This window comes from Stenella coeruleoalba (assembly GCF_951394435.1).
Source record: "Stenella coeruleoalba genome assembly, chromosome: 10".
Classification (NCBI taxonomy): Eukaryota; Metazoa; Chordata; class Mammalia; order Artiodactyla; family Delphinidae; genus Stenella; species Stenella coeruleoalba.
The window spans coordinates 32541073-32557018 of record NC_137156.1 but is presented as its reverse complement, the minus strand read 5'-3'; the positions used below and the strand labels follow the sequence as shown (position 1 = coordinate 32557018).

General features: G+C 56.5%; 1 protein-coding gene across 3 annotated transcripts; it reads right to left on the bottom strand.

Moving 5' to 3' along the window:
- Window positions 1-1852: 1852 nt before the first annotated feature.
- On the bottom strand, window positions 1853-14667 carry AARS2 (alanyl-tRNA synthetase 2, mitochondrial). Of its 3 annotated transcripts, XM_079932784.1 has the most exons (22): window positions 14019-14667; window positions 13191-13382; window positions 12503-12648; window positions 12131-12298; window positions 11441-11585; window positions 8930-9075; window positions 8622-8730; window positions 8209-8247; window positions 8021-8132; window positions 7433-7566; window positions 6835-6979; window positions 6426-6598; window positions 6189-6302; window positions 5950-6090; window positions 5123-5260; window positions 4914-5023; window positions 4652-4760; window positions 4232-4354; window positions 3872-3982; window positions 3218-3301; window positions 2994-3104; window positions 1853-2550 (listed from the first exon to the last, which is right to left on the bottom strand). In XM_079932784.1, the coding sequence occupies exons 1-22, from the start codon at window positions 14259-14261 to the stop codon at window positions 2386-2388; spliced, it is 2958 nt and encodes a 985-aa protein (XP_079788910.1). In that variant the 5' UTR covers window positions 14262-14667; the 3' UTR covers window positions 1853-2385. The 3 variants fall into 3 exon arrangements, with proteins under 3 accessions (XP_079788910.1, XP_079788909.1, XP_079788911.1); XM_079932783.1 differs by having other exon boundaries at window positions 4914-5260; XM_079932785.1 differs by lacking the exons at window positions 12503-12648; window positions 14019-14667 and having other exon boundaries at window positions 4914-5260; window positions 13191-13380.
- Window positions 14668-15946: the final 1279 nt, after the last annotated feature.

Genomic DNA, 15946 nt, shown 5'->3' with positions numbered 1-15946 from the left:
AGGCTGCGGCAGCCTGCAGACTTCCGGGTGGGAGGACGATTGGGAGGACGCTAGAGGGTTCTCGCGCCCCGTGGGTGGGAGTCGGGGCAGGGAGAGCTCAGCCCGCAAGGGGAGACCGGGGTCGAGGTCGCCTCACCGCTTCCGAGGCCTGGGCGCTCACCTTCCCGCAGGGCCCTCGCGGCGCAGGTCGTTAGGGACGCCCTGCGTCGCTAGGGGCCGGGTCCTAGACGACGGGTGCGCGTGCGCACTTGTGCAAGCCGGTCTCTGCTCTTGGAAGGCTGTTGTAGCGCGCCTTGGCCCAGGGTCGACGCAAAGAAGTGTCCGTCTGAGGCGCTGTGTGGGGCCGTCAAGCGGGCAGTGGGAACCCTGGCGGTGCGGCACGCTTTGTGCGTCTTGGGGACATATTTAGGAACGGGTGGGCTTTTGAGGGGGATGATGGGGAGTGGGGATGGCGGCAGGGCTCCTGGACCGCTACAGTGCTCTTCCTTCTGGGAGCCTTTTGTGTGGAAATGGAGGTGGGCATGACGAATGGAAAGAGGGTCTCGGAAAAGCATCAGCAGCCAGTCTTTTCTGGAAGAGGAGAAGGGTGGAAGGGCACCTGTAGGCGTCCCTGAACTCCCCTGAGGCCCCCCGGTTGACTCCAGGCCCTGCAGGGGAGCAGTGGGCTGCTGCATCCCTGCAGAGGTACCCTTGGCCTTTCTTCAGGGTGTCAGCAAGACTGAAGAGTGGCACCAGGCAGGAAGGCCCAGGCCTCCACGGTGCTCCCTCCCACAGCCCCAAGCCTGACACCAGGAATGACCAACTTCATGGGGGCTGGTTAGTTAGAAAAGGAAGTGGGAAGTTTCACTGGAGACAGAGCTTAGCTTTCATTTCAGCTCTGCTGATTACTAGTTGGTTACCCTGGGACAGGTTAGCACCTTAGAAGTTAACTCATTAATAAAATGCATACCCCCAACTCCTCACCTTGGTGTCCACATGTAAAGAGACAGGTCTTTGCTGAGCACCACTGAACAGTGGCCACTGCTGCAGTTGCCACAATCCCAAGGGAAAGCTTTGCAACTCCTCAGGGCTGCAAGCAGCCAGGGTCCAAGATTTCAGATTCCTTTCAAGCCCTCATCAGTGATTTACCAACGAATCACTGGTGCCTCACTTAGAATAAGAAATCATGCAGGAAATGTTGTCAGGAGGGCCTGCTCTGCTCTAATAATTTTGACTAAATGGCCACAGAACTTCGCAGCCAGGGAGCCTCTGACTTGGAGATGGGTCCCCTGAGGTCCCTTCTTTCATCCAGCGACAGAGGTCTGCGAACAGACGTGGAGCCCCCGTGTCTGGCTTGGTCCTGGGTGGATTCATTTTGGTAGGGGGGGAGGGCTGCGCTCCATCCCGGCTTCCTCCTGCTCTGAGCCGCAATTTCAGCTTCAGCTTCAGCTCAGGCTCGGGGCAGGTGCTGTGCAACCTGTTCTAAGAGTAGGCTTGCTCTGGCTGCGCTCCCTTCTGGCCCCAAGGCCTGCCACCTGCCTGTTCACTACCCACTCAGGCACCTGCGCCGGCTCTTCCCCTGGAGGTCCACGTGGCTCACACCCTCCCCCGGATGCCACCCCCACCCTTCCACTCCCCGGTTCTGCTCTCTCTGCAGACCTCATCCCCGTCTGACACCCTCTTCTTTCTCTTCGTTGCTGTTTCCCCACTGGAAGCAAACTCCACACGGGCAGGAAGTCTGGTTGGTTCTTGCCACATTCTCAGCAACTGACCAGTACCTGTTAGCTCACTTTATCAACAAATCACCAGAGACTTCATGAAAATGAGAAGTTGTTGTTAATGGAATAAGTGACCCCAGAGAGGATGTACCTGGCTCTCATGACTTTTATGTGACAGTGAATGGATCTTGGTGGCCAGGGAGGCCTTGGTGGGCGCTCGGAACAGGCTGGCACACAGGGCCTGTTCAAGCACTCGTGGCGACGAGGAGAGCTCTGATCTGGATGCAGGGTGGCCTTTCAGCCCAGCGTGAGGGGTCAGACTAGTCATGGGGCACCCATTCCAGGCTGCTGGGAGGAGAAAGCCTGCTCTTTTTTAGGCAAAAGAACCTTCTGGAGCTTCCTATCCGCTGTGAAATACTTTTTAATGAACAATCACAGACGGGGCAGCCATGTCTTCACTTCACTAGCAGGGCCTTTTGCCAGGCCCACTTCTGCCTCCCCCAGCCCACATCTTCTTGTGTCCACTCAGAGCCCAGCCCAGGGCGGCCCTCCTCGGCTCAGCTGCTTGGCCTCCAGGCTCTAGTCCTCTGTTTACCTTCCGGGGAGGTTCTGCTCGCTCCTTCAGGGCTCCAGGCACTGGCCTGTCTGTTGTCTCTTTAGTCTCTGTGAGTCCCTGAGTGAGCCTGGATCAGAGCTTGTTGAGGGCATAGGCTCGGGCTGTACTGAGGGCAGCGTCCAGGTCAGCAGTGCTTCCGGTGCCCTGGGCCACCACTCGAGAGCCCCAGGCCTTGCCCCCCATGTGGCTGCACACAGCCAGCGCCCAGGCCTCTGCGGTGAAGGCTGGCGTGGCACTCTGGGGACAGAAACAGAAGGGGCAGTGATGCAGAGCAGCCCTCCCTGCCACCATCCACTCAATGTACCTTTGAGAGTGGAGTCATGGCGCTGAGAACCCTCTCCCGAGCCGGACACATGGTGGGGGTAATCAGGCGAGGAGACAGGAGAGGGACGGGCTGGGAATGAGTGGAGGTTGATGAATGGCTGCTACCTGTTCGCAAGAAATGTGCAGCCTGGAGGTGGCGTGGTGGGAATTAAGGAGTCTTTTGGTGCCTTCGTGGGTGGGGTGGGGGAGGGGGTGGGTTAGGGAGAAGGAGGTGGTCCTATCCCCACCCTGGGGTATCTGCAGAGATGGCCTCTACCCAGCTGTGGCTCCCTCGTGTGGGAGGAATAAAAGGTGTGGAATCAGAGAGCTGGACCAGGAGACGGGTGGGGTGGGAGCTGCCCTCCCTCTTTCCTTACCTGGGCCACCTGACAGGCACACAGCACCTGCCCCAGAGGCTGGGGGCTGAGTAGCAGCACAGATGTGCTGGGCGCCTGCTTACACAGCTGCCGGACCACCTTCACCAGCACCTGCACAAGGGAAGGGAGATGGCGACCTCACAGCTCCCCACACTCCCAGCTTCCTCCCTGCCAGGACTTTTCCCTCCCCAGACCCTGGGGCCATCCCCAATCGCAACACTTACTGACAGGGACTCAGCGTAAACTGTGTCCACAATCAGGGGCCCCTCCGAGTGCTGCTGTAGCAGCTCCTGGGTTTTCTGTGCAGCCTGTGAGGCAGGAAGGACAGCACGGGGGTCGGGCTGGGAGGCAATCAGCCCCCAGTTCTGAACTGAGCCCCAGTCCAGAAATCCCCTCTCACGGCCCCCTTCCCCCAGCAAGGGTGCAGGGGTTCTGCCTAGAATGGCCTCCTTCTTTTGGGTCCCCGCTGTGTCCTTCCTCTCCCCCTTCACCTCCTCCCTTTCATCATAGCTCCAGGCCCCTACAAATAGGCCGCTGAAGGTGAAAGGACTAAGGCTGGAGCACAGATGGGTGAGAGGGGGCGGAGGGGGGAGGATCCACGGTCAAGGAGCAGTTAGGGCTGAGTGGCGCCATCAAGTCAGCTTCCTGGAGGGAGAGTCTGAGCCAGACCTGGGAGTCGGGGGAGAGGCCCAGTTTGGCAGAGAGCGAAGTGGGGAACTGGCCTGACGATGGCACTCAGCTGGCAGGAGAGGGGGGAGCTGCCACCCCCCACCCCCCTGCCAGGCTTTGAGGCTTGTCAGCGTGCGTGCTAGAGCACCTCTGGCCCTTGCTGGGTGTGCCTGGCACTGCCCCCCGGGTGCAGATGGGCCTCCTCTTACCTGCCCCATTTCCAGTTTCCGGACGGCAGTGTTGGCACGCCGCCGTAGCGCCTTCAGTGTGGCCTGAAGCTCCCGCCGCTGCCACTGGGGCATCACGGCAGTGTCCACGGCCTATGGTCAGAAGCGGTACAACAATCCCTGCCCTCCCTGAGCCACGGTCTCTGAGGCAGGGACCACCAGCAAGGCCAGGGAAGAGACCACACCCACCACATCCCACCCTGCAGACAACCGACAAGTATCTGGGCCAGCTGAAGTCTAACAGGAATGCTGGGGAGAGACGGGCAGGGTCCAGGAATCCACGGGGAAGGGAACATGGCCAGGAGAGGGAGGGGACAGCTCCATGCTGGGGGTGGCCCTCACATCAATGAGTCGTCCCATCTCCTTGGACAGCCGCTGAGCCTCCACCACATCCCGGCTGCCCTGACTCAGCCGCGCTGCGGCTGCTTCTACCTCCTGGGCCAGGCTCTCGCCCACCTCTCGGGCCTGCAGGGAGGGAACCGGATGGTCAGGACTGCTTGGCTTACCTTCCCTCTCCAAGATAGGCACTCTCAACCCGTTGCTGGGCAGGACCAAGTTAGAAACACTGAACAATCAGGACCCATCAAGGTACCAAATAATCACAACAGATGCCAGCTGCCAGCAGCTGGTAGGGCCATCCTGGTGCTCAGGTATGAACACTGGTTCTGCTGCTGGGCATCCCCCGGCCTGAGAGCATCTGCTGTGTGTTCTCTGACCCCCATCCACACCCAGAAGCCTCCCAGGCTCTGCTGGCGTGCTGACCTGCTGGGCCTGCTCCCCAGTGATGGCCAGCAGGCGGGTGGTGCCCTTGGCGAGCTGGCGCTCCCCGATGATGACCAGGTCCCCTATAGCCCCTGTGCGTAGCAGGTGCCTGTGGGCAGAGGGAGGGAGGAGGAAGCCGTGGTGACGACGGGAGAGAAAAGAGCAGCCTGAGCTCCAAACCAGGGGCTGGTGGCTCCAAAGACCAGGGAAGGGAGGAGGTCCAGGGCCCCAGGCCAGAGCAGGCAAGAGAGGAGTGACTCACGTCCCACAGCACAGCTCCACAGAAGTCTGCAGTGCGGCCTGGGAGGCTGGGTTCAGCGCCTGGGCCACAGGCACACCCACAGACACCACCCGCACAGGGTCTGGGTATACCTGACAGTGAGAGGGCACAGGTCTGTTAAGGGACCTGAGGGGAGGGGAGGGTGGGGGGGCGGGCAGGCAACCTCCACCCCGTGGGCTCCCCCAGCACACCTCATCCAGAGAGCGCAGGCCGGGGACATGGGCAGTGCGTGCCAGGGCCACCTCCTCCATGTACACAGCCTCATCCTGCCCCACGGCCTTCTGCACAGTGCCCTCCACTGCCCGGAGCTGCTCTGGGGTCAATGGGGCCTGGGGGCGTTGGGGGGAAACAGACAGACCAACAGGCAGTCAGCCCCATGCCTGGGAGTGATGCATGAAGAAGCAGTCGGCGTTCACTGAACTACCCCCAGGTTCTAGAACAGGGGTTAGGACATAACGTGCTCAATACACATTTGTAGAGGTGACAATTCTTTTCTTTAGAAAGCTACCTGGGGGTTGGGCCTATCGGAAGCTGCAGGCCTTTCACTAGGCACTGAAAGTTGATGGAGAGACAGAAAATGGAGGCTCTGGACTCAGGGAGCTTACAACAAGGGTCAGCCAGTGGAAGAGAAATACAGGATGGGGGAGACGCAGGAGCAAGGAGTAATCAGGTGGAACGAGATTTAGTCAGTGAGCACTTCCCAGAGGATTTGAGCCAGAGGTACAAGGAGACAGGATGGCAGTAAAGGGAGAGGGCAGCTCAGCCTGAGCAAGAATGGCCTGGGTGACAGCAGGGACAAGGAAGCTGGGTGGCTGGAGGTGAAGGGATGTCTCCACACACTGGCTAGCCTAACCCTCACTGGTGCAGGAGGAGCCTGATGGGAAGCCCCCCGCCCAACGCCCTCCAGTGACTGAACGAGAGGCAGCCCAGGCCCCCTTACTGGCCAAACTCCCACACTACCAGACTCCCTCTAAGCCCGTCGCCTCACTTGAAGGCTGCCCCTCTGTGCCCTGCTCACCTGCGTGGCCACGTCGAAGCGCAGCCACTCAGGATTGAGATGGGACCCTCGCTGCTCTGTGCCAGGGCCCAGGGCCTGCCGCAGCGCCCAGTTTAGTAGGTGGACGGCTGTGTGCTTCTCCATGCAGCTCAGACGCCAGGCCTGAAACACTTTTGTCACCCAGGGTCCTGGGTGTAGGTGGGGATGGGGAGAGAAAAGGGGCTGCAGGACGTCACGAACAGCAGGGGTGGGGTCCTCACCTCATCCACGTGCAGCTGTACCTGGTCCCCCACCTTTAGGCACTCAGGGGCTGCCACCTCATGCAGGATGAAGCCTCCGCAGACCTGCGCCCGAGCCACTGGGAACAGCACGTCCTGGGGGAGGGCAGGGCCAAGGCACTGAGTGCTTGCAGCCTCTCCCTCCCCTTGGTTCCCTTCTGGCTCAGGTCTGCCTCCTGCAGGAGGCTTTGTGTGTGAGCGGCGGCTGGGGGGGCTCACCTGCAGTCCCACCCGCACCAGGTAGCCTCGGTCGGAAGCCTGACCTCCCTGTTCGGCGTAGAAGTTGGTTTTGTCCAGGAGGAGGCCACAGCGCTGGCCTTCCCCCACGGAGGCCACGGCTGTTCCGTCCTCTGTATACAGCTGGAGCACCTGGGCCTCACAGGTGCCGAACTCTGCCAGGGCCAAGAATGGTTATCAGAGTTAGGCAGGGGCTTGGGATGCAGGAGGTGGGTCTGTGCCTTCCTTGAAGTCAACAGGCACAGGGCTGGGGGGGGACTTCCAGCTGGGGCCCCCAGAGAACCCCGGTGGCTATCCCGGGGAAGGCACAGGCCTGGTAGCTGGTCTCTGATGTCCTTCCCAATCACGGTCAGGCAAGCCCGTGGCCACCCACCTCAGTCTAGGCTCTCACCATAACCGCCACTGGGTCGCAGGGAGTAGTTGTACTTGGGGCTGTCATCGGTTGGGGGCACCCCTTGGCGCTGTAGCGCCCCCAGCGCGTGGACGTCCAGCCGCAGTCCCTGCTCCTGAACTGGCTCGGCCTGCTGTGCCCGGTGCTGCGGGACAGGCGTGTGTGCACGGAAGGGGTGCACGGAGAGTGCAATGGGACTTGAGTCTCCGGAGAGCCCTGTCCCTGCCACACAGTTGTGTGAACACTACACCCCCTCTGGAATAAGCCCTCAGGCTGGGCTGGCTGCTAGAGACCCTGGGCTGGCTCGTGAACCACCCTCGTGTGGGGGTCTCAGGACCAGGCCTCCCTCACCCACTGCTGCCCCCGACGGCCCCTCTCTAGGACCTTGTGCTGACCTCTCCCCTTCTGCTACTCTGTGTGGCCCACTGAACTAGTGTTCCCCTCCATGGACTGTGGGCGGGGCCTGAGTGAGGGGACAGACCCTACCTCAGACTCCTGTTTCCCTCAATAGCTGCAGCTCCTCCCACAAGAACTCAGGGCTGGGGAAGGGGCCAACGTGTCCCAGCAGAGCCCTGTGTGGGAGTGCCCCAGCCTGTACCTGGGCCTCCTCCTGAGCCAGCCGCTCCAGTCCAGCAGAGTCCAGCTGCACCCCTTTCTCCTCCAGCATCAGTTTCACCAGGTCCAGGGGGAGCCCCAGGTTCCCAGACAGTGACAAGGACCAAGCCACTTCAGCTATGAGAAAGGAAGACGAGGGACGGAATGGGTGTTGAGGGAGGAGGGGCAGGATGGAGGGAGGGAGAAGAAGTGAGGGAGTAGTAAGGGCCAGGGCTTTTCTGATCACACAGAAGCCACTGGGTGCCAAGCACAAGTGCCCCCTCCCCACACCGGGCAGGCCCGGGAGAGGGGTCACCTTCAGGCCCCAAAGCCAGAGCTGGGGGTAGCCCAGGGCCCTCCCTTGGCATATGTGATTTCAAAGGAGGTGAGAAGCTCATTCTCGGCATGAAGCCAGCCTTGGAAAGCAGAGACCAGAGGCAGGGCCAGCTGGGCAGCACGTAAGTGAGGAGAAGCAGGGAGGTGCTGGAGAGAGAGTACGGGGAGAGGGACATGGGGGAGGAGGCGGGATGTGAGGCCTGGGCCTGGCTTGCCTAAGTGGGTCCCTCACACCTCGGCCAGGTGCCCTGCTCACCAGGGAACACATCTGAAGGCCCCAGGCGCCTCACGGTCCGCTCGATGATCCGCCGACCCTGCTGCAGGGAGGCCAGGAAGGCCGCCTCATCCTCTGACACCAGGCTGGCTATCTGAATGGGGGCAGGGCAGGGCTGGAGCTGGGTCTCCTGAGAGGGAGCCCCTCCGTCCCCCATCCAAATCCAGTACCTGGGCTGAGTTCCTCTGCAGTTCTGGATAAGCACCTCCCTGGGGGCGGCAGACAGGGCTGAGGAGGTGTCAGAAGCAACCAGCCCACTCTGCACCTCCACCCTGGGCCTCCCTGGGGACACCTGCCGTGGAGACTCAGAGAGGCTGATGGACGGGGGAGGGATCCAAATGGGGAACCAGTTTCTCTGGGGGGAGGGGCACTGATACGGGCAGAAGGGGGTCCCGAGGTCAAAGGCTCAGCAGCCTGGGCCGGAAGGCCTCCTGAAGGCTCCCTGCTGTTTGTAAGCCCACTGACAGGACGCTGGGCTGGACATTTAGGGTGGGGAACCCAGGCCGGGGCACTGTATGGGCTCAGCGACAGGCTCCCTGAGACCCCAGGGAGGCCCAGGGAAGTGAGGAAGCTCTGCCCTTACCAGTGTCTCCACCACTACAGGCACCAGGCTGCCCAGGAAGCCAGGTGGTGCCCGCAACAACTCTGTAGAGAACCGCACGGCTCGACGGAGGAGCCGACGAAGTACCAGCCTAGAAGGATTCAGAGCCCAGATGAGCCCCCAGCAGCCCCTGGTCAGCAGGGAGGGGAGAGGGGAGGGCAAGGTCCAGAGTGTGTGCTCGCTTCCCCCTCCTCCTGCCATCTCAACCCGACCCACCTCTCCATCTCCTCCCTCCTCTCCCCTGCAACCCCCAGCAGCCCCTGCCCCTGCTGTAGCCCTTCCAGACTCACGGTGCACCAGACATCCCAGGAGAGACGCCATCGGCGATGCAGATGCTGAGCGTGCGGATGTGGTCAGCCACCACACGGTACGCTGTGTCTGTGTGCCCCTCGTCTGCTGCCCCGACCCGGCCCGAGTAAGGGGGTGCCCCGCAACCCTGGGAAGCAGGAGAGGAGACATGGCTGCCGGCCCTGCCTGCCCTGGCCCAGGAGGGACACTCTCCATCACTCCTGGAGCATCTGCCCTCACCCCTAAAGCTGACCGCATCTGGAATGGCCTGGGCCAGAGAAGCTTCAAAGGTGAAAGAGAGCCAGTCCCTGCCTCCTGGGGCCCACATTCAGCACAGACAAGGAGCACAGCTGTGATCATTTACTGAATTTCTATTATCAGAACCGGGTGGGTACTTGAATGATATGGTGTCTAATCCCTAAAACTTCCTGTTCTGGGAGGTGTTAAAGTGGAAAGTGGAAAGTGGAGAAGAAAAACAAAACAAAACAAAGACTAGACCAAAAAAAAGTGGAAAAAAATAAAAACAAACAAAAAAAGAGGAAAGTGAGACTCAGAGGAGCTAAGTTCTACAAGGGCACACAATTCAAGAGCAGATCCGAGATTTGAACCAGGACTGTCCCACCCGGGTGCTCTTCATTCCCCACACCTGCCTCTACAGCCTCTATGGGCGCAGGGAAGCAGTGTGTGAGCTGTGAATACATGAAGCTGTGCCCCAAAGCAGAGTGCTTGGTTCATCCAGCTCCAAACCTGTCTCTTCCCCAAGCTTCCCCCTCTCAATAAACAGTCCTGCCATTCACCACATTACTCAAGTCAAAAACTCAGGAGCCAGGCTTGACTTTCTTTCCTCTCCCCATCCAATCCATCAGTGGGGCCTTTTGTGTCTACCTCCATGAGATTTCTCAAATCAACCTGCTTTTCTCCACTTCCACTGCTACCAACCTAAGCCATACCCTATTATCTTTCCTCAACTATGAAATAGGCTCCCGATTGGTTTCTCAGCTTCTGCTCTGGTCTCCTTCCAGCCTAACCTTCACACGGCAACAGGAGTGGCCTTTTAAGAGTGTCAGTCAGATCGTGCCCCTCCTGCCTTGGAGCCCATCTCACCACATTTAGAATAAAAAACTCACTTTGGACTTCAAGGCCCCACAAGATCTGACTCCTGCCTTCCTCTCTGTGGTAGACTGTTTGCAAAACTGGCCACAGTCCTCCCCTTTCCTGTGTGCATGCCACTTTGCAGCGTGACTTTACAGGTGCTTCCTATCAAGGAATAGAATTTATTTCTCCATCCCTTGGATCTGGGCTAGACTTGTGACTTGCTTTGGCCAACAGAATGTGGTGGAAATGACACTGTTCTGAGCCCAGGCCTCAAGAGGCCTCATGTGCTTCCACTCTCCTTCTTGGAACCTTGCCAAGCTGTCATGCGAACAGGCCCGAGCTACCCTGCTGGATGATAAACATACAAACCGGTCATCGCCACAGCCCTAAACTGACAGCCAGCCAACTCCCAGAGGTAGAGCTGCCTAGCAGCTGACCACAGATGTATGAGTGAGCTCATACAGGACCAAGAGGGACCCAGCTGAGCCCAGCCTACATTGCTTGTCCACAGTCCCGTACGCTATATAAATGGTTGTTGCTTTCAGCCACAAAATGTTAGGTGGTTTATTATACAGCAAGAGCGAACCCACACACACTCCAACTGTATCCCACGGGATTCTACTTTAGCTGGCTGGCCACTTTTTGTTCCTTTCCTGCACCAGGGCCTTGGTATTTGCTGTTGCCTCTGCCTGGAATGAGTTTCCTGTGGCTGATTCTTTCAGGTTTCAGCTCAGAGATATCTCCTTGGTGAGCTTTCCCCAAACATGTCATCTAAGATTCTTCTCTACCCCCGTCCCCTGCCAATTACTATCACCCAGGTGTACTGCCTATTCACAATCTGTAAACTGCTATCGTGTTCTTTTTTTTTTTTTTTTTTTTTTTTTTTTTTGCGGTACGCGGGCCTCTCCTGTTGCGGAGCACAGGCTCCGGACGCGCAGGCTCAGCGGCCATGGCTCACGGGCCTACCTGCTCCGTGGCATGTGGGATCTTTCCAAACCGGGGCACGAACCCGTGTTCCCTGCATCGGCAGGCGGACTCTCAACCACTGCGCCACCAGGGAAGCCCTATCTTGTTCTTTAATACATTTATTTATTACCTATTTCTTAGGCTAGAATGTAATCTCCATGATCTCTTTTCTTTTTACTGCTGTATCTCCTGAACCAAGCACAAAGATTTCACACAAAGTAGGCACTCAACACATATTTTTTGAACAAATGAAGGAAGGAAGGAGTTAGGAGGAACATCAGGTAGTAAATATGAATCGGAGCCTCAAGTCTGACACCTTTGTATCCTTGGCTGGTCACCGTCCCCACAGGCAAGAAAATATTCTGAGTTCTCAACAAAGATGGAAAGCAATGGCAGTGAGCACTGGTGAGAGCAGGTCAGAGGGGCTTCTAGAAGGGAAGAAGTGGGCTCACCTGGTGTATGGCATTGAGCAGTGGGGAAAAGAGGTCGGTGTCGTAGGTGGAGCGTCTGCCTTGCAACACGGCCAGCAGCCTTTCCAGGCCCATTCCCGTGTCCACGTGCCGCTGGGGCAGGGGCTGCAGGCTTCCATCTTTCTCTCTGGCCAGGAAGGGTATGCAAGGTGAGGCCCCCCACAGGATTACAGGTATGAGGCAGATGCTCAAGTGGCATAAAGGGATGGGGGAGGGTCCTGGGGGGCTGACAATGGGAGGAACCAGAGGGCAGTATCATTCCCCCACCCCCACCCCCAAAAGCAGACGACGATGGCTTTGGGTCCCGTCCTTTCTCATAAAGAGTGATCTCCACCTTCACCCTCTGCTTGGGCCCTTGCCTGGACCCAGGCCTCCCCTTTCTGGGACACAATTCTTTGCTTTAGAAAGAGACATGTCAAGGCTGGTAGAAAATCTTAAGAGATCATCAAGTTCAACTCCATCATATAAGAGAGCAGAGTCTGGAGAGCAGCAGTGACTAGTTTCAACTGTTATGGGCAAAGACGAGGATCTGAAAAGTGTTTAGAAATATGCCTGGCACATTGTAAATGCCGTTTAAGTGTTTGTTTTTACAAAAAATGGATGAAAGTGTCCTGACTGCCGCCTTTTTCACTTCCAGTCAGGGAATTCCCTCCTGCTCTCGCACCCCATTACCTGTTGTGCTGCATGAAGACCAGATTCCAAAGCTCCACCAGCTGGGGGGCTCCCACCCCACCAGCCAGGTCATAGTGGATCTCAGTACAGGGCCCACAAGGGCCAGTATCCCCCATCTCCCAGAAGTTCTCCTGTGGTCCAAAGGAGAGCATGCGGCTGGCAGGCACCCTGGGAAGGAAGCCAGATGGGTGGTGGGGAGACAAAGGCAGAACCTGGGACCCCCTCTGCCAGGAGAACCCTTCCATTACGCTCAGCAGGAGGAGGAACAGGGCTGACCCTACAGTATCCCAGGATATGCCGAGACTCTCTGGTAGTCTCTATTTTCCAGTCCTCTTGTGCTCCAGGAGTGGACATAAGTGGGGGTGGACTCACCCTAACTTAAGCCAGATGTCCCTGCTCTCCAGGTCCGGGCCCAGCCCAGCCTTGGGGTCACCACCAAAGTAGGAGACCCAGAGCCTGTCCTCAGGGATCCCATAGACCTGAGTCAGCAGTTCCCAGGCCATGCTGCAAGCCTCCTCCTGCAGTGCAAACCCATTGGGAAGAGGAAAATGGGTGAGAAGAAGGCCCCACTGAAGTTCCAATCAAGCCACATGAGTTCAGCCCTCAGCTTAAGACAAAACCATTTCCACTACCCACGCTGTTTCCAGAACAAGCCATGACTATTTCTAATTCTGAGTTCTTCCTGCATAGAAAGTTTCCTCCCTCTTCTGAATCCTACATTCTTTCAAGTCCCACCTTCTCCATGAAATCCTCTATCCACCCTAGCCTGGGATGATTTTTAACTCCTGCACTTTAGTATTGCTGTCTCACCATTTATTCATACAATAATTATTGACCAGCCATTAGGCAGGAGGCATAGTCCTGGCCCTCAAGGAGTTTACAACCCAATCAGGGAAACGAGACACATTCTTATTACAAGTGTTCATCTAGCACTTTGCCTCTGTGTCTGGTCTGAAGCCCTCCCTAAGCAGACTCTAAGAGCGGAGACAGGACTAACCTTGACCCCTTTCTTGGCTGACCACTGACCCTTTCCTAACTCCAGGGCTTCCTGGAGACTCACCTTAAAATATACCCCCCGAAAGGCCCAATTGCCAAGCATCTCAAAGAAGGTATGATGGGAAAGGTCTCGGCCCACATCCTCCAGGTCGCTGTGGCGTCCTCCAGCCCTCACACATTTCTGGCTGTTCGCCACACGTCGGAAGCCTGCCATCTCGCTTCGTGGATCCACAGTGCCCAGGAAGATTGGCTTGAACTGGAAACAGGTGAAGGGCGAGAGAGATATCCCAGACCCTCAGCAGAAGGGAAACGTGGAGGGTGTGGAGAGAGATGGTAGTTCAGAGTGAAGGCTGACCGTGCCCCTGAGAGGCCAGGGGGGCAGATTGGGAGCGTGGGGGCGCCCATCTCTGGTGTGTCTGGGCAGACAAGGGGTAAATAAATCATGAAACAGAGACTCTGCTAGTAAAATAAGCAAGGTAAAAGAAGGAGGAATGCGTTGGTGGCTGGAAATAGAGCAAGTCTAGAGAGGGTAAGTGGTGCTCAAAGTCAAAAGCTTAGAGAACCCAGTCTAGCACGTAGCATGTGCTCAACATCTATTTTAATGAATGACTTGCCTTTATTTAAAGAACTAATAAATGAAGCCAGACTTCCCCCACGGGACTCCACACCCGCCATTCCTGGACCTAAAACTCAACCTCAACTCAGAAGTTGCCCGGTGGAGCCCTCTCCAAGCCCTAATTTGCGCCCCTATCTCGAAGCCTAACGACACACAGCCCTCTTTCCCCCGAAAGCTAGGAGCTCCGCCCTTCGCTTCTTTTGCCCAATCCCGCAACGCCTTTCTCTCAGGAACAAGTCATAAACTCCGCCCGGATCAGCGTGGCTCAGTCCCTACCTGGTTCATGCCAGCGTTGACGAAAAGCAAGCTGGGGTCGCCGCGGGGCCTCACGGAAGCGGACGGCACCAGGCGGTGGCCATGGCGGTCCCGAAAGAAGCTCAGGAAGGCGTCCCGCACGGCCGCGGCCTGGGTTGGAGGGGCCTCGGATGAGAGCGCCCGACGGCTGGGGCCCCGCCATTGCGGCGTCCTTCGAATGGCCCGCCGAAGTCGCCCGGCTGCAGCTGCCACCGACACCGCCATCTTAACTCGGGGCAATGACTTCACGGGGTCAAAGGGCAGTGCGGGATAGAAGGTAACTTGAGAAGGAGACCAGGCGTTTCCTACAGCGACGCCTGGCTACAGGAGGAGTCAAAGCAGCTTCTGCCTCCGCGTGGAGGTGATTGGGAAGGAGGCGCCTGCCAGAGTCCATCTAACACAAGCGGCCTGGAACACAGTAGGCCCTTAATTCATTTGGCATTCAACAAATATTCATTGAGAGGTAACTGTGTGCCAGGCATTATTTTAGGCGCTTAAGGTCCATTAGTAACAAAACTGACAGGGAATTCCCTGGTGGTCCAGTGGTTAGGATTGTGGAGCTTTCACTGCTGGGGCGGGGTTGGATCCCTGGTAGGGAAACTAAGATCCCCAAAGCCACAGGGCACAGACCAAAAAAAAAAAAAAAAAAAAAAAAAATTGACAAAAATCCCTGCTCTCCAGAAATATATATTATAGCAGTGATAATTATGTTTAATTTTTTCATTTACATGTTACTTTTATGTTTCTTTATTTTTTATTGAAGTATAGTTGCTGTACAGCAAAGTGACTCAGTTATACATATGTATACATTCTTTTTCATATTCTTTTCCATTATGGTTTATCACAGGATACTGAATATAGTTCCCTGTGCTATACAGTAGGACCTTGTTGTTTATACAGTTATGTTTATTAATTTTGCAAGGTTACAAATACAGTTGCAGTGAAAAGGTGTGGATTCAACTCTGTGTGGTGTATGTATACGTGTGTGTGTGTGTGTGTGTGTGTGTGTGTGTGTGTTTCCAGGCTGAGGGAAGAAGGCAGAGATGGCCAAGGGAGGTGATATCAGCATTCATTCAAGAGCCATTCAACTAATATTTATTGATAACTACTATGTGTCAGACAGTGTGCTGTGTACTTCCTGGTTCTTTTTGCCCTTGGCATTGGAAATGGCCATTTTGTTCTTAGGGAGTGAAGCAGGCCCTTTGGAGCAGGAGTTTAGCGAAGACAGAAGCCAAGCAGCATCTGTTCCATTATTAATTGCTTAATAACATTTGGTCTTTTAATGTGCCTGGGGATTAGAGAGACTCCAGGCCATCAGGGCAGGTCGAAGCTGTTGGATGATTGCTGAAGAGATTTCTCTCTCTCTCTCTCTCTCTCTCTCTCTCTCTCTCTTTCTCTCTCTCTCTCTCTCTCAGAGCCTCCCAATGCCCTAGGGTTTTGTGTGTTTTGCTTTAGGGTAAGAGAGACACCTGTTCCACCTCCTTTTCTGTCTTACTCTCCATGGTAACAGCTGTGACCATGAGGCCAACACAAGCATTTGTGGGTGGAGCCAGATTCTTCACGGGCTTCTCTTGATACCCTCTGCTCTTGGTGTGGGAAATTAAGCAGGTAGAGAAGAGAATTTGATAAGGTTAAAGCCCAATAGGGGCAGCAGAGCTGAGGTCAGTGTGATCACCTCTAAGGCTTCAGTCATCCAGCTGAGCTCTTTTGGCCACCATTCTTTGTGAGTTATGTTTTTCAGGGACTTTGAAGACAGTTTCCTTGGGAAATGTGTAGTCTTTTTTTGGACTTGAGTTTCTATAGTGATGATGAATTCTTGACTTTGTATTCTGACAGAACCCATGGCATCTATCCTGTGATCCTCTGTTTCTTCCCTTGCCCACGTAGATTAAAGGTGTTGTTTTGAAAGT

Coding starts and splice junctions, on each gene's coding strand:
- AARS2 (XM_079932783.1), bottom strand. CDS start 14,261: ATGGCGGTGTCGGTGGCAGCTGCAGCCGGGCGACTTCGGCGGGCCATT. Junction 6,303..6,425: donor TGGTGCGGGTGGGACTGCAG/GTGAGCCCCCCC, acceptor GCCCTCCCCCAG/GACGTGCTGTTCCCAGTGGC. Junction 6,091..6,188: donor TACAGCTGCACGTGGATGAG/GTGAGGACCCCA, acceptor AAAGTGTTTCAG/GCCTGGCGTCTGAGCTGCAT.